The following is a 25,420-nucleotide window of genomic DNA, read 5'->3' as shown; positions in this document are numbered from 1 at the left end:
GAACTATAGTGGCCAGTGGGGAACATGATGTCATATTCATCATATTGGTCCACTGGGTGAGGGTCAAAGCCTTAAACAAAATTTGTAGACTCAATAGGGAGCCCATGAAGATCGACTAGAGCTGGACAAAGAATTTTCAGCACTATGCATCTAATTTAGGACCCTAAAGGGGCCATTTTAGAAAGGTTATGCAGCATTTGCATGGGTAATTAGCAGGTTACTGAAGGAGCTGCATATGGTCCTGAGTCCATGGGATAAGATCAAGCATATTCTATCCATACTGCCAAAAATACATCCCAGCTTCCAGCCACAGGGCATGGCTACTTGTAAGATTTCTCTTTATACAGCACAGATTTTTTTTTTGGCTTCGTTCTCATACTCCTCCCTTCTTCAGTTGACAATCATACAAGATACTACTCAATTCCTCCAGCACCTACTTTTCCCATACCAGAGCACAAGGCTCTTTTGAATAACCAGCAATTCTAGGGTAGTCACTGCTTAACCCCCTAAGTCTTCGGCAAGGCTTGCCAAACATACCCAGCTACGTGAGCATCTGCTTTTTCATTAGGGCTTCAAGTCCTTTCAGAACTTGCAGCCTGCCAGGTAGATCTCTGGTTGCTAGTTCATCCTGTGACTGAAGAAAGTAGGACATCTGTAGAGGTGGCAGAGAGCTGATAATTGTTTGGCCTGCAAATGTTCATCTTGGTCATTTAAGCAGTATTTTTCTGACCTGGTTATTACCCAGGGATGCGGGTACTGAAGGACACAGGTACCTGAAATGAAAGAAAAGGGCAATTTTTATAACCATATTAGTCTTCAGGGCCACAGATTCACGGCGTGAAGTGCTCTTTGACAAAACCCGGCTTAATATGAGCTAGTTCATGCGGGTCTCTGGATAATGTACTGAGTTTCTATGGCTTGACTTTGCTGTGCTGTGTTCTGCTGATCAGAGCTGGGGGGTCTCCTGTCCTGTAGCCCAGGAAAATACTAAAGCGAAGACAAGACCAGGTGGGCAACTCGTGCTCTGCTGATGGAGTTTAGAAATTTTAGATTTTCTAATGCCTCCTGCCTCACCTTTGTACCTCTTAAGCATCTCCCTTTTTTCCTACTACTGCATCTGTTCTGGCTTTGTGAGCATGCAGTTTGATACATCCTTATCCCATAATGAAAGAGAGAAATATAGAGAAATGCCAACCTGCAAGTTTTTACCATGCTTACAGGGCTAGCACAGGTTTCTGCTGCTTTTTCTTCTCTTTCTGGGGGATAGGTGAGGAACCTTCTGTGACTGTACACACCTTAAAAGGAATAATAGTTCCACAAACCCACATATCCCCTACACATACTTCTACATGCACAAACCATATCAAGTGCTCATACACACCATCACCTGCTATCCATACACATACTACTTCGTAAACACAATGAATGCTCCTACATACCTCCACTCACCTGTCTCCAACCCCTTCACATATTCCACACTCGTCTTATCTCTATTTGCATGCCACCCCATACCATCCATGCTATACCCACCATGGACACATTCCCTTCAGGTGTTTCTTGCCTAATGATTCAGCAATTAGCTCTTTGGAAGATGATTTATTTTTGTTATTGCTCCTTAATTTGTAAATGGTTTTGTTATATATGTGGTTTTCTTTTATTGTATTGTGGTTTTATGAATGCTTTTATGTGCACTGCCTTTAATGAGGAGTTTTTGTCTGTAGGGAAGTATATAAAATTTTTAAATAAAGATAAAGATCTGTAAGTACCACAGATATGCACATGTAAATAGACTTTTCTAAAATCACTACTTAAATTAACTGGGCCATTTACATGTGTAAACCTGTTAATTTACACATGCACATTCCACAAACCTTTCTGAGATGACCTCCTTAGGGTTCTAAGTTAGGTGCACAGTGCTGAAAATTCTCTTTCCAGTTCTGGTTGGTCTTCATGGGTTCAATCTACAGTTTGTCTAAGGCTTTCACCTTGAAAACCTTACATGGTATGGGCCTTGAATATCTGATGAGCATGTTGAGACATTATGCCAAGCATCTTTTCCAAATTTATGTTGGATGTCATGATTTTCCCACTTATTAAAATAGTAAGTATTGCTGTGACTTAATTCTTATTCACAGGCTGAATCGACCTTTAGCATTGTCAGAAAAGATTGTTTATGGCCATCTGGATGACCCAGCTAAGCAGGACATTGAGAGGGGCAAGACCTACCTGCGCCTGCGTCCAAATCGTGTTGCTATGCAGGATGCCACTGCCCAGATGGCGATGCTTCAGTTTATTAGCAGTGGACTGCCTAAGGTGGCTGTCCCGTCCACCATTCACTGTGACCACCTCATCGAGGCTCAGCTTGGAGGCGATAAGGACCTGCGTAGGGCCAAGGTATGATGCAGTATTGCAAAGCAATGGCAAGTGCTTTTGACTTGGCAGGGTTGGGATAGTGGGGTAAGGGAAGTGAAATGGGAGATGGACAGAAGTTGCAGGGGATACAAGGAAGAAGAGTGGAAGAGGGAAGGAGAAGAATTAGCAGCAGCATTGAGTGACTTAGGATAAGATAGGGAAGAAAGGCAGTGATAATAGGAATAGGGGAATGAGATGGAGGCAACAGCCTGAAAAGAGAGCAGTAGAGGAAGGTAGTGCTATGATGAGCCTGAGGAGGCCTGCCATAAAAAATTGGGAATGGAAGAAATTAAAACACAAGAAAGGGCTGAAAACTGGTAGGGATATAAGGGAGGCTGAGAGAGAAGCTAGAAGAAGAAAATAGGAGCTTTTGATGAGGGGAGATACAACATATAGAAGAGTAAAAAGAAGAGGAGCAAAAACAAGGAATTAAATGAAAAAGGTGAACAAAATCTAGATACACAGGCCATAAAACTTATTTTCTTAAAGGCTATTTTCAATGTGTATTTTTGTAAACTACTTCAAATGTCCTCTTTGGCTTAGAGAAGCAGTATAGAAATGGATTTTGTGCATATAAATATGTAGTAATATGGAAATGTGCCAGATAATTTTCCTGATCCTAAACTCTTCTGTGCCTTTGCAGAAATCTGAGATTCCTAATTGTAGAGATTTGAGACCTGTTGGAAAATTAGGTGCAGATTCCAAGATAAGAACATAAGAATAGCCATACTGGGTCAGACCAATGGTCCATCTAGCCCAGTATCCTGCTTCCAGTAGTGGCCAATCCAAGTACCTGGCAGAAACCCAATTAGTAACACCATTCCATGCTACCAATCCCAGGGCAAGCAGTTTCTTCTCCCATGTCCATCTCAATAACAGACAATGGACTTTTCCTCCGGGAATGTATTCAAACCTTTTTTAAACCCAGATACGCTAACCACCGTCCGTTACCACATCCTCTGATAACCAGTTCCAGAGCTTAACTCTTCTTTGAGTGAAAAAAATATTTTCTTCTATTTGTTTTAAAAGTATTTCTATGCAATTTCACTGAGTGTCCCCTGGTCTTTGTACTTTTTGAATGAGTGAAAAATTGATTCACCTCCACCCGCTCCACACCACTCAGGATTTTGTAGACCTCAATCATATTTCCCCCCACCCCAGCCTTCTCTTTTCCAAGCTGAAGAGCCCTAACTTCTTTAGCCTTTCCTCATATGGGAGCAGTTCTATCCACTCTATCATTTTGGTCGCTCTTTTTTGAATCTTTTCTAATTCCACTATATCTTTTTTGAGATACAGTAACCAGAATTGAACACAATACTCAAGGTGAGGTCGCACCAGGCATTATAATATTTTTTGTCTTATTTTGCATCCCTCTCCTAATAATTCATAGCATCTTTTTTTACTTTTCTGACTGCCTCTGCATACTGGGCAGAAGAGTTTAGAGTATTTGTCTACAACGGCACCTAGATCTTTTTCTTGAGTGCTGACTCCTAAAGTGGACCCTTGCATCAGATAACTATGATTCAGATTATTCTTCCCAATGTGGATCACTTTGTATTTGTCTACATTAAATTTCATCTGCCATTTGAATGCCCAGTCTTCCAATTTCCTAACGTCATTCAATTTTTCACAGTCTGCATGCGTTTTGACAACTTTGAATAATTTTGTGTCATCTGCAAATGTAATCACCTCACTTGTCATTCCGATTTCCAGATCTTTTATACATATGTTAAATAGCACCAGTCCCAGTACAGATCCCTGTGGCACTCTACTATTCACCCTCCGCCATTGAGAAAAATGGCCATTTAACCCTACCCTCTGTTTTCTGTCCAATAACCAACTCTTAATCCACAGAAGGACATTGCCTCCTATCCCATGACTCCTTAATTTTCTTGGGAGTCTCTCATGAGGTAGTTTGTCAAAAGCTTTCTTAAAACCTAGATATGCTTTTTCAACCGACTCACCTTTATCCACATGTTTATTCAAGCCTTCAAAGAAATGAAGCAAATTGGTGAGGCAAGACCTCCCTTGGCTGAATCCATGCTGACTCTGTCCTATTAAATTTGTCTACGTGTTCTGTAATTTTATTATTTAGAATAGTTTCCACTGTTTTGCCCAGCACTGAAGTGAGGCTTACTGGTCTGTAATTTCCTGGATCACCCCGGAACCCTTTTCAAAAATTGGTATCATGTAGCCCACTGTCCAGTCTTCAGATACTATTTAGGATTTTAGTGACAGGTTACAGATCACTTAACAGCAGATCAGCAGTTTCATGTTTGAGTTCTTTCGATACCCTGGGGTGTATACCATCCGGTCCAGATGATTTATCACTCTTTAACTTCTTAATTTGGCTCAGTACATCTTCTAAGTTCATCGAGATTTCTTTCAGTTCCTCCACACCGTCACCCCTGAAAACCATCTCTGGTATAGGTAGTTCTCTTACATCTTCTTCCATAAAGACCAAAGCAAATAATTCCGCTATGACCTTGTCCTCCCTAAATGCTCCTTTTGTTCTTTCCTGATCTAATGGTCCCACAGTCCTCGCAGGCTTTCTGCTTCTGATATACCTGACAAAAGTGTTACCGTGAGTTTTCACGGCAAGATTTTTTTTCTTAGTCTCTTTTAGCCTCTGGCTTGACAGTGCTTGTGTTGCTTCTTATTTTCTTTATTGAGATACTTTTTCCATTTTTGAAGGATGTTCGTTTGGCTCTAATAGCCTCTTTTCACTTCACTTTTAACCATGCTGCCCAGTTTGCCAGCTTTCCTAATTTCTGTAAACATATTTTCATCTGTCTGTTCTGTCCTGGTGGATGGTAGTAGAGCCCTACCAGTATACTCCTTCCTGTCATACCTGGAATTTCTATCCATAAAGATTCCACGCTGCTATCTGTTTCATGTAGAATGACTCAATTCCCTCTTTAGTGCAACCCCCCCCCCCCCCCCCGTCCAATTTGATCCACTCTATCATTGCGATATAATTTGTACCCTGCTAACACAGTGTCCCATTGATTGTCCTCTTTCCACCAGGTCTCTGAAATGCCTATTATATCTACCTCTTCATTTAGTGCCATATACTCCAATTCTCCTATCTTATTTTTAAGGCTTCTAGCATTTGTATATAGACACTTCAAATTGTCTTTTTTTCCTTTCCTTGCTTCTACAGGCTGCTTTGAAATTAATGGGGATAATTTGCATTATTTACTCTGTTCTCCCATTGAACACTCTTGTTGACTTTCTTTCACCTTTATTGAAATCTCTCTATTGGGATTCCCTGAAGATACTATTTCAATATAATTCTTCAAGGATACTCCACACTGAACTATGCACTCCTGGGTGACTGTCAGTTCACCCCCCCCCCATTTTAATTTAAAAGCTGCTCTTATCTCTTTTTTTAAATGTTAGTGCCAGCAGCCTGGTTCCTTCCCAGTTAAGGTGGAGCCTATCCTTTCAGAACAGGCCCTTCCCCAGAATGTTCCTCAGTTCCTAATAAAGCTAAATCCCCATCCCTGCACCATCATCTCAACCATGCATTCAGACCGGAGCTCTGCCTGTCTCTTGGGTCCTGCACATGAAACAGGGAGCATTTCTGAAAAGATAAGACAGACTTCTTATACAGCGGGCGATGGAGTGCTGGATGCTTGGGGGTGGGTTATGCTTCTCCTTTCTTTGCAGAGACAAACATGGAGAAGTTAGGCCTGACTAAGGAATGCTGCAACAGATTTTGTTTAGCAGTATCAACTGCACATGGTTTTGTATAGCAGTTGGTGAAAACCAGGGGCGTATCTGGACTCCGGCGGTAGGGGGGGCCAGAGCCAGAGGGAGGGGGCACATTTTAGCGCCCCCCCCCCGCCGCCCCCCCCCCGCCGCCGAGCCCCCACCGCCACCAATGACTTAGTCTCTCCACCCCCCTCCCGCCGCCAACCCTCCCCCGCTGCCGTTCTTACTTTTGCTGGCGGGGGACCCCAACCCCCGCCAGCCGAGGTCTGCTTCCACCTGCCGCTGCCTTCAAACCTTCTTCTTCAGCCGGCGGGGGACCCCAAACCCCCGCCAGCCGCCCCGCGCTGTTTAAAATTCATCTTCGGCCTCCGTGGCCGTGCTGCTGGGATAGGCGGCGCTGTTGAAATCCACTTCGGAGTCTGACGTCGCAGCACGTACAACGTACAACGACGTCAGACTCCGAAGTGGATTTCAACAGCGCCGCCTATCCCAGCAGCACGGCCACGGAGGCCGAAGATGAATTTTAAACAGCGCGGGGCGGCTGGCGGGGGTTTGGGGTCCCCCGCCGGCTGAAGAAGAAGTTTTGAAGGCAGCGGCAGGTGGAAGCAGACCTCGGCTGGCGGGGGTTGGGGTCCCCCGCCAGCAAAAGTAAGAACGGGCACGGGGGAGGGTTGATGGCGGTAGGGGGGGCCAGGGCAAAATCTGCGGGGGCCCAGGCCCCTGAGGCCCCACGCAGATACGCCCCTGGTGAAAACTGTAGCAAATTTGAAGTGACAGTTATTAAAAAGCCTGTTTTTCTTTTCTTTCCTTTATTCTCTTCCGTTATGATAGTCTGTCCCAGTTTGTTGTCTTTTTTTTTTTTTTTTTTTGGTCTGTCTCAAATAATCACTTCTCCCACACCATTATTTCATCTCCTTTTCCTTTCTCAATGAACAAGCAGGATAGAATTTGCCATGCATGGGTAACGTTATCTTGATGGAGCCAGAAGAGGCTAGAAAAACTGTCTTGGGATGGGTGAGTGCTCCATCTTGTGCAGCTGCAGCTCTTGGGATGGGTGAGTGCTCCATCTTGTGCAGCTGCAGCTCTTCCTTCGGTTAACTTTATTCATTAGAGGAAGCAATTCATTCCTTTTTTTTTTTTTTTTTTTTTGCTTTCTCTTTCTCCCTCATATACCATAGCACTTGAGATACAATTAACCCCCTCCCAACCTGCTACAGACAGTTAAACTGTTTTCTGGGTGTCTTTTATTAGTTAACCTCTGCTGCTCCAGTAGACAGCTCACAGCAACTGCAGTTAAAGGTGCCTCTTTGCTCTCAAAGGAACTCAACATGGACCGGCCAGAAACTAGCTTGGGCACCATAGTTCTTAATCATGCTTAGCCTTGCCTGTTCATGCTACAGACAACTGAGTAAGCTCCAACATTAAAATGCCCCTCTGTTTACAGTACCAAAACATTTCAGATGGGTTTGTTCAATTGCCACCAAAAAAAATGTTGCTTTTTATAAGAGCAGATCAGCCACTTCCTGCTGCTACAGCACTGTCACGAGGCTTAAGTCCACAGCTGGACTCATAGAGAAATTCACTTTATGGTGTTGGAAAGAAAGCACCTTTCTTGGTATGACATCTTCAGCAGGTAGGCAAATCTGTGTTTTCATGAATGGTCAAATTCAAGAGCAGTACCCAGGAGCCTTGTGGTTGGGCTGAATTGCTGCGTTCTGTTGCCGCAGTAGTCCTTCTGCAGCTTCATAAAAGGGCCCCTAAATTATTTACCTTAGTTTAAAGGTCAGTCCCGAGTCCAGTTTTCCCAATATTCTAGCTGATCTTTCAGTCAAAAGGGATCCCCCTGAATTTAATATTCAGTGGAGTAATGATAGAAGAATAACTAAACAACAAGGCCTTAGTTTTTTGACTATTAAGTTTTAAAAGATATTTAAATCAGTAATTTACTCTTTCAATAGATAATCTTGCCTTATGTGATCACTGTGAAATTGTATGCATTACTGGAATTATGAATTACATATGTTGGTGTCCTGTGCCTACTATATCTAGGCTTATTTAAAAAGAATAAAGAAAATAGAATAAAAAGAAAAGAAAGAGAAAATAATCCTTTTCCACCACAGATTGCCACATGTAATCACATGGAGCTCATGGTCGGCTATTGTATAGCAGTTCAAACAAGCAGAATCCTTTACTCAAATACTGAGTCAGGTTAAAATAAGAAACTTCCAATTGATTCCGCTGCTTAAGGGCTTCATTTGAAAGGCTAAATTTAAGCCTTACATCATCTTGAACCCTTTAGGTATTAAAAGAAAACAAATAGTTTTCAGTGTTGAGTGTTAACCATCATCTCACTCTGCCCAGAGTTTCAAGTGATGAACCTTATAGGATATGTGAATTATGTTCTTGATATTCCTTCAGAATGTTTAATGGGGACCCCTCCCCCAAAAGGAATGGAAAAGAGAGAAAGACACCCATATTTCATTCCTGATTAGGAATATTTTACCCCCCAAAACTTTTGATTTATTTATTTTCTGTTTATTTAACAATTTAACCTGCACTTTCTAAAACTCTAGGCAGAAAATAAAGTATACATATACAGTAGAGGAAACATTAAATACTGAAAACAAAACAATTATTGTTTTTATCTTAATACTTAACATGGGCATGGGAAGAGGCCTTGAATTAACTGATTCCTCTTTTGATAAACTTCTAAGTAGCAAGGGTTTTTCTATCTCCTTTAAAAGCACTACCTACCCTTGGCATGGGAGTAGCCTGTAGGATGCTAATTCTGTCCTGCTTGTCCATGGAGAAAATAGAATTGCTTACCTGTCACATAGGTTCTCTTTGGACAGCAGGATAAATCAGCCACACAGTCTCGCCTACCTCGCCTTATGGTTGAAATAGCCTAAGCTTTGGAATTGATTGAGGGGAGGAGCTGTGACTGTGTGGGGGCAGCACTAGCACATACTTAGTTTTTCTGGACTCTTTTGGGCTCTGGGGGAGCAATTTGACCTGCCTCCATCAGGATGATGTTACTAATGTGTGGCTGGTTTATCCTGTTGTTCAAGAAGTAACCATGGTACAGGTATGCAACTCTTTCCATGCTGTGTTGCATTTATATTCCACTTCCTTTTGCCTTTGTTTAGTTTACACTTAATTTTTGAGTGTAGTTGTAGAGATTCAGTGTTTGATGTTAATTAATTGTCACAATGTATTTTCCAGGTAATCAAAAAATACCCATTGATGTGAATAAATTGCTGACACCTCACTTAGCACCAGATATCTCGCTAATTTGCTGCTGTTTAGAATACCTCAGAGGGAGGTGGCTTCCAATATTTAGCAGTAGTGGTATGAGCTGCATAAATCTTGGGTTGCTTCATATTTTATTCTATTCTTTCTTACACTGAGGCAGTAAATTTAATACAGTGTAAAGTCATCAACCCAAAGATCACCAAGATGTGATTTCCAGTTACAGTTATGGCTCAGCATAACCAGCACTGGGTGTGACCATACTGAAATACAGTAGATCTCTCTCCCCCCCACCACCAAAAAAAGGACCAGATAATTAAAAAAAAAAAAAAAAGGGCGGGAGCAGGAGGGTAGGATTAGCAATGTATGATGGGGGCAAAATTAAAAGCCATTGAGGTACGAAGTGAGGAAGGAACAGCTGAATTGCTGTGTGTAGTCCCGGAAAAAAAAACTGAATAGCGAATAGCTATGTAATGTAATGGTCAAGGCAGAGGAAAACAACAGTAAAAGCCATCTAAAGATAGCACAAAGAATATCCACAATAAATATGTATGAGAGATCTGCATACATTGGAGGCAGTGCATGGAAATGTATCTCATGCATATTCATTGTGGGTATCCTGAAAACCAGACTGCCTTGATGTGTTCCGAACTCTGGGTTGAGAATAGAGAATGACACGGGTACAGAGTTTGTCCCTGCCCCGTCCCCGTCCCCATGGGCTCTGTTCTCATTTGCAGAAGCCTCGAACAATTATGATTTTATATTTAAATCTTTTTATTAAAGTATAAAAAGGAACAATATGCTGTGCGGCTATTGTGTATAAATTACAAATGGAAAATAATAATAACAGTGAGCACCACCACCCTTTACCCTTCCAACCCCAACAATAGCTGATTTTTACTACCCCAAGGAATCCTAATCCATCCTGTTAAGATGTCCAGGTGTACAAAGTACAACCCGTTCTGTATGCCCTAGAGGGGAAAAATATGCCCTGTGAAGCACTTTTATGATATTTTAATCTGTGGATGAATAAGAAGTCATCAACGGTCTCAGGATTCAGTCAACTCTTTTGTCTTCCACAGTCCTTCCTGCAATAGAAGATGCACTGGTAGCAGGATGTACAGGATCCCCCATGCAAATTTTGCTGGTTGTGGCCAGCTTGTTTGCTTGTTTTTCCCAAAAAATCAAAATACCACTGTAGGCATCACTCAAATATAAATAAGAGTCCAGTTCATTAACAGGCTTCAAAGTAGAAAATGACACAGGGACAAAGTTTGGCCCCATCCCCTTGGGCTCCGTCTCTGTCCCCTCGGGATCTCTCCCTGCCCTGTGCCCGCAAGCTCTGTCCTCATCCCCGCGGTTACAGCAGGTCCCTGTCCCTGTGTCATTCTCTAGTTGAGAGCTCCTGCTCTACCGTATACAGTGCTTGTAAAAGTTTTCACATGCTGCTGTTTAAAAATACAATTAAGAATGCGTTAAAGTGGGAGTTTCACCAATCTACACAACATACTCTACACTTTGAACATGAAAGACCAAATCTAAAAAGATTTAAAAAATAAGAAACCAAAAAGTCTGGGTTGCATAAGTCTTCACTTCCTTTGATATATAAAACCTAAGCTAGCTGTTATTCCAGAAATGCCTTAAGGCCCATAATAAATTGGAGGAGTGGCCTAGTGGTTAGAGTGGTAGACTTTGGTCCTGGGGAACTGGGTTTGATTCCCACTGCAGGCACAGACAGCTCCTTGTGACTCTGGGCAAGTCACTTAACCCTCCATTGCCCCAGGTACAAATAAGTACCTGTATATAATATGTAAGCCGCATTGAACCTGCTATGAGTGGGAAAGTGCGGGTTACAAATGTAAGAAAAAATAAAAATAAAATATAGCCCACCTGTGGCCAGTCACAGTAGTTGAGTAGATTCACATACTTCTGTGCTAATCTATCCATAGGCCCCCTAAATTTCACCTCGCTGCCTGCTTGTCTCTACTTCCTGTCTCCATGTCTCAACTCCAACTGTGTAGAATTCTTTATGGACAATGGCTTCGGCAACAGCAAGAGAAGGAGGTGCACTTTGCAGTGAACTGTGTCCTCCTCCTCTGCTACCCTAGGCCCGACAGTTTGTTTTAACAGTTTGGGCTTCTGTATAGTTTGCAGTTCAAATGAAAATCAGGCCTAGGACGGCAGAGGAGGAAGACACGAACCAATGAGCAGGTATTCATGTCCTCTTGTTGCTACGATTGGTGTAGGAAGGAAAGTAGCAGATTAAGGTAGGAGCAATGGGTGGGGGAGGAGTATGGAGCAAGCTGTGGGGATATGTGTCATGGGGATAAGCGTCACTGGAGCAAGATATGGAGCCACGGGGAGGAGGGGCGGCTAGAGCCAGCATGGAGAGATAAGTACATAAGTAATGCCATACTGGGAAAAGACCAAGGGTCCATCGAGCCCAGCATCCTGTCCACGACAGCGGCCAATCCAGGCCAAGGGCACCTGGCAAGCTTCCCAAACGTACAAACATTCTATACATGTTATTCCTGGAATTGTGGATTTTTCCCAAGTCCATTTAGTAGCGGTTTATGGACTTGTCCTTTAGGAAACTGTCCAACCCCTTTTTAAACTCTGCTAAGCTAACCGCCTTCACCACTTTCTCCGGCAACAAATTCCAGAGTTTAATTATACGTTGGGTGAAGAAACATTTTCTCTGATTTGTTTTAAATTTACTACACTGTAGTTTCATCGCATGCCCCCTAGTCCTAGTATTTTTGGAAAGCGTGAACAGACGCTTCACATCCACCTGTTCCACTCCACTCATTATTTTATATACCTCTATCATGTCTCCCCTCAGCCGTCTCTTCTCCAAGCTGAATAGCCCTAGCCTCCTTAATCTTTCTTCATAGGGAAGTCGTCCCATCCCCGCTATCATTTTAGTCGCCCTTCTCTGCACCTTTTCCAATTCTACTATATCTTTCTTGAGATGCGGCGACCAGAATTGAACACAATACTCAAGGTGCGGTCGCACCATGGAGCGATACAACGGCATTATAACATCCTCACACCTGTTTTCCATACCTTTCCTAATAATACCCAACATTCTATTCGCTTTCCTAGCTGCAGCAGCACACCGAGCAGAAGGTTTCAGTGTATTATCGACGATGACACCCAGATCCCTTTCTTGGTCTGTAACTCCTAACGTGGAACCTTGCATGACGTAGCTATAATTCGGGTTCTTTTTTCCCACATGCATCACCTTGCACTTGCTCACATTAAACGTCATCTGCCATTTAGCCGCCCAGCCTCCCAGTCTCGTAAGGTCCTCTTGTAATTTTTCACAATCCTGTCGCGATTTAACAACTTTGAATAACTTTGTGTCATCAGCAAATCAGATGTGCTGCAGGGGTAGAGGTCACTGGAGCAAGGTGAGGGTGGGGATCGCTGGAGTAAAGGGGCAAGAGGGAAGTGTTGGTCATTGGAGGAAGCTGGGGTGGGATGCCATAGGAATGGGGGGGGGAGATTGCTTGGGCAAGTTAGGATGGGTATGCCATGGGGGTGGGGGTTGTTTGAGCAAGTTCGTATGGAGGAGGTCCCCTCGAGCAAATTGGGGGTTGTATGCCAGGGAAGTGGGGTTCTCTGAAGCAAGCTATATATGTGTTTGGGAGAGAAATGAGAGATTGGGTTAGTTGGTGAGGGGGAGTATGTGTGGGGGACAGGGGAGTAAAATAGAGAGGTGGTGTATATGTCTGGTGATTGGTGAGAAGGTAGGTGAGTGAAAGTGCATAGGGGGTAGCCTTGGTGATACACAGGATTGGAGGGGTCCTTACTGGGAGTTGGGGAGAGAACTGCAGCAAGAGCAAGATAGAGAGTTGAGGGGGGATGTTGGGCTTTATGATGGGGTAATTCTACACAAAATATTCACAAAGTGTGCATGATTGTGTACAGTATTTTAAAATTCTGCAAGAATTTTCAAAATTTTTTTGCAGAATTTTGAATTATTGTTTTTTTTTGTGTGAGTGTGTATGTGTGTTTTGTGAAATTCCCCCAGGAGTATAGGTCATGAGTGCAAAGACTAAATCAGTATGCAGACATAAAACCCTCACAAATCATGATAATTCAACTGAGGCTGCTGCTGCTGCTGCTGCTGCCACTGGCTCTCCCTCTTGTTGTTACTGTTATTCTTGATAGCCCACATCCCCAAGGGAGGCAACATTTAGATTAGCTATAAGTGTTGGATATTTGTATTGATCTTATTTTTCCTTTTGGCACTAGGATGTTAACCAGGAGGTGTATAACTTCTTGGCCACGTCGGGTGCTAAATATGGAGTGGGATTCTGGAAACCTGGCTCTGGTATCATCCATCAGGTATAGTATTGATTCTTGTACTTCTCTTGATAAACTGCCCAGCTGCATGCAAATGCTTCCTTTCTTTATGGAGCCCATACTAGCTGTCTGAGAAAATGAACTCCCATGATCTCTGATTTAAGGAGGCCTTGCCCTGTTCTGTGTACAGCTCAGCCTCAGTCTAGCTGCATGTAGCTGATTTGTTATTGGGCACTGGGGAGGAATATCTTCTCCTTATGCTTGCTCTGTATCGGAAAGCTTTCCTGTAAGGCGGGGGTGTCCAACCTTGGTCTTTGAGGCCCATACCCTGATCGGGTTTCTAGGATTTCTCCAATGAATATGCATGAGATATATTTGAGACCAATGAAAGATACTGAGTTGTTTGTTGGAACGTGTGAAAACATCCAGATGGAGTTCGACTAGAGACGTTCCTATTGATGGACTTTGTCTCAGCTGCTGGGAGAGAACATAGGGTAATGTGGACACGTTAAGTGTACCTGGATTACAAGATAGTCACCTATTGAATACATGATTCATTATTGCTGCTTGGACATATGATTGGGCAGTAAAAGTTGAACACACTGTTGTGTTAAGATTACAAGATCATTTTCAAGTGGACATACAGCGTTGGACATTATTGCAGCTGATTTTGGGAACTTGTTAATAGAAAAGAGTGGAGGCGTGGCCTAGTGGTTAGGGTGGTGGACTTTGGTCCTGGGGAACTGAGGAACTGAGTTCGATTCCCGGCACAGGCAGCTCCTTGTGACTCTGGGCAAGTCACTTAACCCTCCATTGCCCCATGTAAGCCGCATTGAGCCTGCCATGAGTGGGAAAGCGCGGGGTACAAATGTAACAACAACAAAAAAATAGGTTGGACTTTATCAGTTGTGCATGAATGAAATGTGTTAATGTTGATACCATTGAATGTATATGTGTGTTGTTATTCTCCGAGGACAAGCAGGCTCTAATAATACATGTGGGTCGTCGTCCGTGATGGCCCCAGGAGACCGGAAAAATCTTCAAAGCTTAGGAATCTTCCGGAACGTTCCGTCACGCGGGCCGGCTTCCCGCCCGTGACGCAAAAGTGCAGCTCTCAGTTTCTTCTTACCCGTGGTCTGGGAAAGCTGTTTTTTTGTTCCTTCCCATTTCTGCCACAGGAGAACCGTGTTTGGCATTTACCGCCCTAAATTTCCCTTTTTCTTTCTTTTTTTTATTTTCTTTATATCCAAAATTAAAAAAAAACAAAAAACCAACAACCCTTTTTTTCACTTATTTTCTTAGTTTTTATCCCCTCTTCAAGTTTCCTTTACTTTTCGACGCAGCCGCTTTTAGGCCGCTCAGTCGGGCTCTTTCTTCTTTTTTTGTGCTCCTTTTTTGGCACCATCGAGCCGTTTAATTTCGCTGCTGCTGTTTTTCCCTCCATGTCATCAAGGACGCCCAGCGGCTTCAAGCGTTGTACTCGGTGCAACCGGACCATCTCTGGGACCGACCCCCACGCGTGGTGTCTTCAGTTCCTGGGTCCCGACCATCTACCATTTGCTTGTAAGTTGTGTAACATGATGAAAAAGCGGACCCAGGTGGCTCGAGAGGCTCAATGCGAGAATCTTTTTTCCGATCGGTCCGGTCCTTCGATGTCGGCATCGACATTGGTACCGAGGTCGGCGGCCTCGGTGTTGAGGGAGGCATCGACATCGAGAGTTCAGGTAATGGCTGCCGAAAGACCACAACGCGCTGGGAGCAGCGAGGCATCGAGTGGGTCTCCACCTGTCTCAAGGCCTTCTGCTATGCAGGCCCCCTGGGACCGACCTCAGTCGGACCCGGCCTTGAATAGGCATGAGGATTGCACGTCCTCCTCTTCGGTACCAAGGAGTCTCGATGATGGGCGTTGAGTGAAGGCGAAGAAGCACCGTCATCGATCTCCTTCCAGACACGGTACCGAGAGCTCCGGGGAGCCGAGGGAGTTGGCACTCGAGAAGCGTAGGCGCCGGGAGGACCGCTCACCCTCCATTCAGGAGGTGCCGATGCGTCGGTCATCTGGCAGCCTGATACCGGCTCTCGAGCCTCCTCAGATTCTGGCACTGACTCCTGCACCAGTCCCCCAGCCTTTTCCGATGGAAGCTCTTGACGAGCGCATCCGGGCCCTTCTTCCAGAGCTTCTGGAAGGTTTGCTTCGTCAGTCTGCCTCGGTGTCGGGGGTGCTTGCGCCTTTCATGCCTACGGCAGAGACGGCATCTGGGCCATCGCCTGTGAGGAGGTTCTTGGCCTCTGTGCCGTTTGCGGTACCGGAGCCGGTTGCCACCCAGGTCGACTCCCCCTCGACATCGGTAGAGGAAGCTTCGCCGGAGTCCAGGCAGGGGCCGGCTTCTCGACACTGCCCACGAGGTCATTGATCCTTGAAGTCGAGGCAGGCTCGGGTTCGGGCTGCTTTTAGGGAGCTTCTGTCTGATACCGAAGGGGAGCACTCGTGGGAAGAAGAGGAAGACCCCAGGTACTTTTCGGAGGAGGAGTCCTGTGGGCTTCCTTCTGATCCTACTCCACCGATTGAAGTGAGGATGTCTCCACCTGAGAGTCTTACTTGCTCATCCTTTGTGTGGGAAATGTCTAGGGACATTCCATTCCCCATGGAGGTTGTGCATGAGCCCAGGGCTGAGATGCTCGAAGTCCTGGATTATCCTTCTCCACCTGCAGAGGTTGCAGCGGCCCCCCTGCACACCCCTCTCCGATTCGTTTTAAATTTACTACTCACATATGAAGATGCTCCCTGGGAGTCACATAAAACCTAACATTCTATTTGCTTTCTTAGCCGCTGCTGCACACTGTGCAGATGGTTTCAACATATTATCAGTGCGGATTCCTGATTGGTGACTCCTAACGTGGAACTTTGTATTACGTAGCTATAATTTGGATTTCTCCAACCAAGTTTTTGTTCAAATGGACAACCAGGTTGCCATGTATTACAACAACAAACAAGGGGGTGCGGATCTTCCCCTCTTTGCCAGTGTGTCACTATGCATCCAGACATGGGATGCTTCTCAACATCATTTCTTTGAGGCACATGCAACACTTTGGCTGACAGGCTGATCAGGGTTCTGCGACCCAACAAGTGCTCTCTCAGCATATCTATTGCCTGCAAGATCTTTTGGAAGTGGGGCACACCCTCGATCGACCTTTTCACCAGTTATTTCAACCAGAAAATTTCCCACTTTTGCTCGGTGCTTCTGGCCCACAACAAACCAGAGTTGGATGCTTTTCTTCTTCATTGGGAAATTGGTCTTCTGTATGCATATCCTCCTATTCTTTTAGTGGGAAGGACTCTCCTGTAACTCAAGCAAGACCGTGGAATCATGATCCTGATCTCCCATTATTGGCCCAGGCAGATCTGGTTCCCCCTTCTTTTGGAATTGTCCTCAGAAGAACCGTGGAGACTTGAGTATTTCCCAACCCTCATAACGTAGAACAAGGGTGTCCTACATACCAATCTCCAATCTTTGGCTCTCACAGCCTAGATGTTCAGAGCTTAGAGTTTGCTTCCTTGCATCTTGTTGAAGGTGTTTTCAGAGTTTTGCTAGCTTCCAGAAAAGACTCCACCAAGAAGTGTTATTCTTTCAAATGATAGAGGTTTGCCATCTTGTGTGTGGGCAGCTCCGTAGATTCTATTTGTTGCCCTTCACCATCTCTCCTTGAATAACTCCTTCATTCAAGTCTCAAGACCAACTCTGTCAGGGTTTATCTCAGTGCATTCAGAGCTCAACAAACAGAAGTGTGTTGACTGTATGCCTTTCTTTGCACAGCCCTTTGTGGCTCTTTTCATGTGTGTCTGTTGTTAACAAAGCCCCCTCTCAAACCTCCACCTATGTCCTTGAATCTCAACATCGTTCTCACTCAGCTGATTAAACCTCCTTTTGAGCTGCTTGCTTCTTGTCTTCTAAAGCATTTGGCTTGGGAGGTCATCTTTTTAGATGCCTGGAGTTCAGGGGCGACCCTCTCAATGATGGTGTGCCGGCCCCCTCCTCATTTCCTGTCATCGGAGGAAGACTTTCCCTCTTTTTCGAGGAGTGGGCCAAAATCTCCGCAGATCAGTGGGTCTTGGACCTGATCAGAGACTGATAACGAATAGAATTTGATGCCCCAGTGAGAGACGTGTTTGTGGAGTCCCGATGCGGTTCTGCCGCCAAACGGGCGGCGGTAGAGGAGACTTTGCACAGTCTGTGCCAGATAGGGGCTGTGACACCGGTGCCTCCTGCCGAACAAGGTCTAGGCCGCTACTCCATTTACTTTGTGGTGCCACGAAAAGGCAGGTCTTTTCGCCCGATCCTGGACTTAAAAGAGCCAAACAAGTCCTTAAGAGTGCGGCATTTTCACATGGAAACCCTGCGCTCTGTCATTGCGGCGGTACAGCCAGGAGAGTTTCTCACGTCTCTGGACCTGAAAGAAGCTTACTTGCACATACCAATTTGGCCCCCGCACCAGAAGTTTCTGCGGTTTGCGGTGTTGGGAAAACATTTCCAGTTTTGGGCCTTGCCTTTTGGCCTCGCCACAGCTCCCCGAACCTTCTCCAAGGTAATGGTGGTAGTAGCTGCCTTTCTCAGGCGAGAGGGTATCTGGGTTCACCCGTACCTAGACGACTAGCTCATCAGAGCAGACTCAGAAAAAGAGAGTCATCTAGCTACAGCCAGAGTGGTTTCAATCCTTCAATCTCTGGGCTGTGTCGTCAATATGGCCAAAAGTTACCTGACCCCCTCACAATCTCTAGAATATTTGGGGGCCGGGTTCGACACAGCCTCGGGCTATGTGTTTCTTCCCGAGCAAAGGCGGTGCAAGCTTCAAAATCAGGTCCGTCTGCTCCTGAGGATGCCTCGCCGGCGAGCTTGGGATGTTGTCCAGCTGTTGGGATCGATGACGGCCACCTTGGAAGTGGTGCCATGGGTGAGAGCGCACCTGAGACCTCTACATTATTCTCTACTTCAACTATGGTCTCCAGTATCTCAGGATTATCAGTGCAGACTTTCTTGGCTCCCTGCGGCCCGTGGTGGCTCTCGGACAGCATGTTGCGGCGGGGAATGCCGCTGGCGCTCCCCGATTGGTGCCTAGTGGTGACAGATGCCAGCCTGAAGGGCTGGGGCGCACATTGCCAGGGGAAGCATGCCCAGGGTCTGTGGACGCCCGACGAGTCGGAGTGGTCTATCAACCGCCTGGAGTTGAAAGCGGTGTTTCTGGCTCTTCTGGCCTTTCAAGTGACCCTGGAAGGATTGGCTGTCCGAGTGATGTCGGACAACACGACAGCAGTGGCCTACATAAATCGACAAGGCGGCACTCAGTGCAGAGCTCTAGCCGCGCAGGCCGAACAAATTTGCCACTGGGCCGAGCTGCATCTACAGTCCCTGTCAGCAGCTCACATTGCAGGTCAGAGCAACGTGCAAGCCGACTATCTAAGCAGGCATCAGATCGATCCAGCGGAGTGGGAACTAGCAGACGATGTATTCCTGCAGATATGTGCCAAATGTGGCAAGCCAGTGATGGATCTTATGGCGACCAGTTCCAATGCCAAAGTCCCTTGCTTCTTCAGCAGACGGAGGGATCCTCGCTCTGCCGGGTTGGATGCCTTGGCTCGACCCTGGCCCCTGGGCTTGCTGTATGTCTTCCCTCCGTGGCCCTTGATAGGGCGAGTGCTCCTGCGGATTCGGCTGCATCCAGGAGAAGTGGTGCTCATCGCCCCGGATTGGCCCAGGAGGCCTTGGTATGCGGACCTCCGACAGATGCTGTTGGAGGCTCCCTTTCCGTTACCTCTGGTTCCGCACCTGTTGTCACAGGGTCCGGTGGCCATGGAGGACGCCTGCCGCTTTGGTCTTATGGCATGGCGATTGAGAGGGCGCAATTGAGAGATAAAGGCTACTCAAATAAGGTAATTTCCACTCTCCTGCAGTCCCGTAAGCACTCCACTTCCATGGCTTATGCCAGGATTTGGCGCCAGTTTGAAGTCTGGTGTGTTTCAAGAGCGCTTTCTCCGTTGCGGGCTCCTGTCTCGCCGATTCTGGACTTTTTGCAGGATGGTGTACACAAAGGCTTGGCCTATAATTCCCTGCGGGTGCAAATGGCAGCATTGGCCTCCCTGCGTGGCAAGGTTGAAGGCGTGTCCTTAGCTGCTCATCCAGATTTGGCACGGTTTCTTAGAGGGGTGCTTCGGCTCCATCCTCCCATGCGGGCAACTTGTCCAGCTTGGAACCTGGGGTTAGTATTGAAGGCCCTTCAGGGGGCTCCCTTTGAACCGCTTCGGCATGCTTCAGAGAAAGATTTGACACTGAAGGCCGTCTTTTTAGTGGCCATTACCTCGGCGAGACGGGTGTCAAGAGCTCCAGGCGCTGTCCTGTAGAGACCCTTTTCTGCAATTCTCAGAGTCAGGGGTCACGGTTCGGACCATGCCTTCCTTCATGCCTAAGGTGGTTTCAGCGTTTCACCTAAACCAGCCTGTTTTTCTTCCCTCCTTTGTTGAGGAGGAGTTTCCAGATTCATTTGGGCAGTTGCACCTTTTGAATGTGCGCAGGACTCTGTTGCAGTATCTGTGAATTACAAATTCTTTCAGGACCTCTGATCATCTTTTTGTGCTGTTTGCAGGTCCTCGCAGAGGGTCTTCAGCGTCTAAAGGCACTATTGCCCGTTGGCTCAAAGAAGCTATCTTTTCAGCATATCTGCTGTCTGGCTGGGCTCCGCCTGAAGCCTTTAGGGCACATTCCACAAGAGCGATTTCCTCTTCCTGGGCGGAAACTGGAGCACTATCTCTTCATGAGATTTGCAGTGCTGCACCATGAGCTTCTAGGGTCTCTTTTGCCTGACATTACAGGCTGGATGTGACTGGCAGGAGGGATGCGCATTTTGGAGCACAGGTGCTAGCGCGTGGTGTGGCTTGTTCCCACCCTATTTAGGGATTGCTTTGTTACATCCCATACGTAATGGCTTCATCTGCTTGATGACAAGGAAGGGAAAATTAGGTTCTTACCATGATAATTTTCTTTCCTTTAGTCATAGCAGATGAAGCCATGAGCCCTCCCTGTATGATTGTCTGTATTGCAGTGATTCTGATTTTAGGTGCTGTTCTTGTTTCTTGAAGTTATATTCCTTCCTTGGGGAGTCGGAAAACAGTCTTCAGGATTCTTGTTACAGTTATAGGAGGATGAGTTCATTCCCTCCAGTTCATGTTTTGGGAGGATGAGTTTATTCCCTCCAGGAGGATGCAAGTATTCCCTCCGTTTATACAAAGTGGAGGACGAGTTTATTCCCTCCAGGAGGATGAGTTCATTCCCTCCTTTTGTGAGTTCATGCCCTTGTTAAGGGACCATCGTTCGCTGTGAGGAAAGTTCATGTTATTCCCATTGTGGTTTGCCATACTGCTTTGGAAGCTTCAAATACTGAAGAGGCAGTGGAGCTAGCTGGCCATGAGGCACTGTGAAAAGTTGAGTGCTCTTTATCTCCCCCTGCTGGTTGATGGACACAACCCATACGTAATGGCTTCATCTGCTATGACTAAAGGAAAGAAAATTATCATGGTAAGAACCTAATTTTCCCTTATCACCATGTGGAAGATAAGTCCATCTCTGTATAGCTTCTAGTTGTTTACTTGATGAGAGATTTGCTATTGACAAAGCCTCCTGTCAAAACTCCAGCTGTGTCATGAGATTTCAATTGTGCTCACCCAGCTGATGAACGCTCCTTTTGAGCCACTTCATTCCTCTTATCTCATGTGTATGACCTGGAAAGTTGTGTTTGTGCTGGCTGTCACTTCAGCTCACAGAGTCTGTAAACTTCAGGCCCTAGTAGCTGATCCACCTTACATTAAGTTTCACCACAATGGAGTAGTTCTCCACATGCATCCCAAGTTCCTTCCAAAGGTGGTGTCGGAGTTCCATCTTAATCAGGCAGTCGTCCTTCTAACATTTTTCCCAAAACCACATACCCATCTTGGTGAGATTATACTACATACCTTAGACTGCAAGCGAGCCTTAGCCGTCTATCTAGAGCGGACTAAAACCCGTAAAACAGTCCACCCAGCTTTTTGTTTCTTTTGACCCAAACGGGATGGGGGTAGCTATCAGCAAATGCACAATTTCTAATTGGTTAGCAGATTGCATCTCCTTTACTTATGCCCAGGCTGGGCTAACTCTGGAGGGTCATATTAAGGCTCATAATGTCAGAGCCATGGCTATGAGCTGCAACATGGTCATCTATTCATACATTCACATCTCATTACTGCCTTGAGCAAGATACTCGATGTGATAGCCAGTTCGGGCAGGCAGTCCGAAAGAATTTGTTCGGTGTCTAGAATCCAGCACCATCTCCCCTAGGCCCAGTTTTATTTATTTCAGAGTTATATTCTGCGCAATCTTGCATTCTTGGCAGATTACAAATTTCCATACACAGTAATAAAATACATCACAAACCTCAGATCAAAACTTACAAATAACAAAAATTGTTTCCATAGCCAGGCTGCACTTTCACAGCTATTATGTAAATATTTTCAGGTTGATTGACTTCCAGGCCTCGATGTTTCGATTCCCTATTCTCCTGGCGTTGTTTTCAGTGAGCCTGGTAACTAGGGATTCCCAGGTATGAGAATACGAAGGCTTGCTTGTCCTCAGAGAAAGCAAAGTTACTCACCTGTTGTAGGTGCTCTCTGAGGACAGCAGACCAAGTATTCTCACATACCCTCCCACCTCCCCTTGGAGTTGTATTCTTTAGCTAGCATATATGACAGGGACCCGTGCTTATGCGTCGGATGGGAAGGCACCAGCGCATGCATGGTGGGATGCTACTAGAAAGTTCTCAGTCTACGTAGTCAGCGTCCGCACTGGGCTCCGTCAGATGACATTACCCTGCTGTGAGAATACTTAGCCTGCTGTCCTCGAAGAACATCTGCTACAGATGAGTAACTTTGCTTTGTCGTACCTCTTCCTGTGTTTGCTTCATAAGACAAGTTCTTCCTGCCTGGATTTCTCTCAAGGTTATTACAATAACTCTGTAATGCAGTCCCAGAACTGCTGATTGCAGAAATATATTTATAGCTCAACCTCAATACCCTTGGAACAGACGCAGCTTTGAAGGTTAACAGAAATGTCATTCTTGTCTTATGAAGTACATTTTAGGATTACTCAAACGTTTTGTTTTCCGGCAAATATGCCACAGGGCCTTTCATAATTGCTACTCCATAGGAAAATGTTTCAGTTATTTTACTGCTGTCTATCAGCAGTTCAGCATATACTCTACCTGCTGCTGTTGGAACCATTGGAGAATGGAATAAATACTGATCATTGCTAATTGTGTAATACCTTCTGCATGGATGTGTTTAAGTTGGGAATATTTTTAGCCTGACTAATCGCTTGCACTTTTAGATTATATTATGCTTGCAATTATAATGTCAGTTCAGTGCCTCCTGCGTTGCAGATGTTAGGGAAACACTCCACTCTACAACAGAATCTCTGCTTCATAATGACCAATAAGTAACTACTCAACTCTTCACAAACACCCTTCTGCTATAAAAACACTCCACCCTTTTACAGCATCCCTTTTGTTTTGTGGTATCTTTTATTTATTTCGTGTTTCAATGTTTTTTTTACTGATGACATATCTGCTCAAGTACTGCAATTAGAACCAACAGAAATTTTTAGAATAGAACACCAGTAATCAAACATACAGGATCCAACAACAGTGGTAGAAACAGCCATCAAATTTTTCTAACAAATTAACCCCCCCCCCCCCCCCCCCCGGTCCCCACTGAACCCATGAGTCTCCATAGTAAGTAAAAAGAACACTAGGAAATAGTAAAATCCACACCAAAGATAAACTGGTATGGCAGAAAGACTATAATCTTATGACCCCCCTCCATCTGATAGGTATCCTTGAAACGAACAGAATGGTTCTCTTAGCTCCCCCCCCCCCCCACCAAAAAAAAGGTGAAAGGCTGACAAGAGTCCTCCTACTCCTTATAGAGTATTCAGTATCCCGCTGCAGGCTTTCAGAGACAAAGATTGAATATATGTGCCCCACACCACCAGAAAGGCCCTTTTCCGTCGTGGGTATGAACCCACCAGTCTTTTTCAAACAGCATCAAAGAGTGTAGTTGGTTCCTCCACATCCAATAAGACGGCGAGTCCGACACCACTCAGACCCCCAGTATGACTTTTTTTTTCCCATCTCAACTTTTATTTTATTCTATTTTTAACATTCTTATTCCTCCCATTTTGGTCAGGGCCTAAACAATTTGTCCATTTGGGTTGGGTGTGAAAGTGTTAATCTCCATGTATTTATTTATTTATTTATTTGGGTTTAGCTCACATCTTTTTCAGTAGTAGCTCAAGGTGAGTTACATTCAGGCACACTGGGTATTTCTCTGTCCCTGTCCCTGGAGGGCTCACAATCCAAGTTTGTACCTGAGGCAATGGAGGGTTAAATGACTTGCCCAAGATCACAAGGAGCAGCAGTGGGATTTGAACCGGCCACCTCTGGATGTTAAAACTGGTGCTCTAACCATTAGGCTACTCAAACAAAGGCTAAGCAAGCATGCATACCTTACATGTGCATATCACTTCTTGACCTTTCTAACTAAGATCACATCATCTCTGGGTAGTAGGAATAGTGGTTGACAAGCCTTTTGCATGTTATGACATCCTGTTACCAAAAGAATCATCTGATTGGGTTCTGAAGTGTGACTTGAGGAGTCAGCTGATCTGCGCACTCAGAGAGCTTTTAACTGGCACAGACTATGTTTAAATGTTCTTGGCATGACCCTTCACAGTTGTCAGTATTCCCAGAAAATTGAACTTTTGTTCTGGATTTAGCTTTTGAAAGTTAACCCATTACAATCATACCTTATTATGGACCTGCATACTGTAAGTGCTGTAGAGTGGAACAGGCTATGATTATACTCAAGACTGTTCACTACAGAACTTGTTGTGCAGCCCTCATGCATCAGTATTTTCATGACCATCTTACTCCCTTCCTGTTTCATTATTGGCTTCAGTGAAGCAGTATCGCCCAATGCGTCCCTTGATGGGCAGCGTACTGAGCAGTTCAGAAGGTGCTTTGGCTTAGGATAGGTCATTAGCCCCAGGTAGATTTTATGCTGCATTGTACTGCTTCAGGGGACATGGAGGAAGTGTTAAACCACACACTTATACATTTCTAGTTCATAGGTATTTTACCTATCTTGCTTTCCTGTTTATGTAAAAGTAAGGCCTGAACTACTTGGTTTCCCTGTGAGCTGCTATTCTATGCAGATCCCTTTGTTAAAAGATGATTTACTGAGAGATGCTCAAACGGGCAGGAGGGATCTCTAGAGGAGATGGAATCAAAAGTCATATCATTTCTGTTTTAATTTCTGGTCTCTGTTGTGCGCTCTGAGGGGCCAGTGTAATAAGCTGCACTAACCATTAGTGCTAGAGTTTACTTCTAATTTTCCCATGCTAATCGTAGAGGTTTTTTTTTAAAGCACAGAAAATCAAAACAAAACCCACTACGCTAAAGGATAGTGCAGTGGGCATCCGGAAGACTGAAACCAATAATTGCTCATGATGTTAAAAAAAAGTGCCAAAATTTGGCAGTGTGTTTTAATTTGGGTAGTGCTGAATCTTTAATCCAGTTCAGGGTTGGAGTAAAGAGGTGTGGGAGCAAAAGGTCATTCTGGGTGATGTACAGCACTTCACCTTGGATGACTGACTCTCTG

At 45.1% G+C, this 25,420-nt stretch overlaps 1 protein-coding gene across 2 annotated transcripts in view; it reads left to right on the top strand.

The window, feature by feature from the left end:
- The window catches only part of ACO2 (aconitase 2), a 175,711-nt gene that overhangs the window by 29,172 nt on the left and 121,119 nt on the right, over positions 1 to 25,420 (top strand). For both annotated transcript variants that reach the window (XM_030210349.1, XM_030210356.1), the window contains exons 3-4: positions 2,136 to 2,394; positions 13,639 to 13,731. In XM_030210349.1, the coding sequence (XP_030066209.1) occupies positions 2,136 to 2,394; positions 13,639 to 13,731 (352 nt within the window). The remainder of the gene's footprint in view (positions 1 to 2,135; positions 2,395 to 13,638; positions 13,732 to 25,420) is intronic.

The sequence above is a fragment of the Microcaecilia unicolor genome, chromosome 1 (genome assembly GCF_901765095.1).
Source record: "Microcaecilia unicolor chromosome 1, aMicUni1.1, whole genome shotgun sequence".
Classification (NCBI taxonomy): Eukaryota; Metazoa; Chordata; class Amphibia; order Gymnophiona; family Siphonopidae; genus Microcaecilia; species Microcaecilia unicolor.
This window is presented reverse-complemented; position numbering and strand designations above follow the sequence as displayed.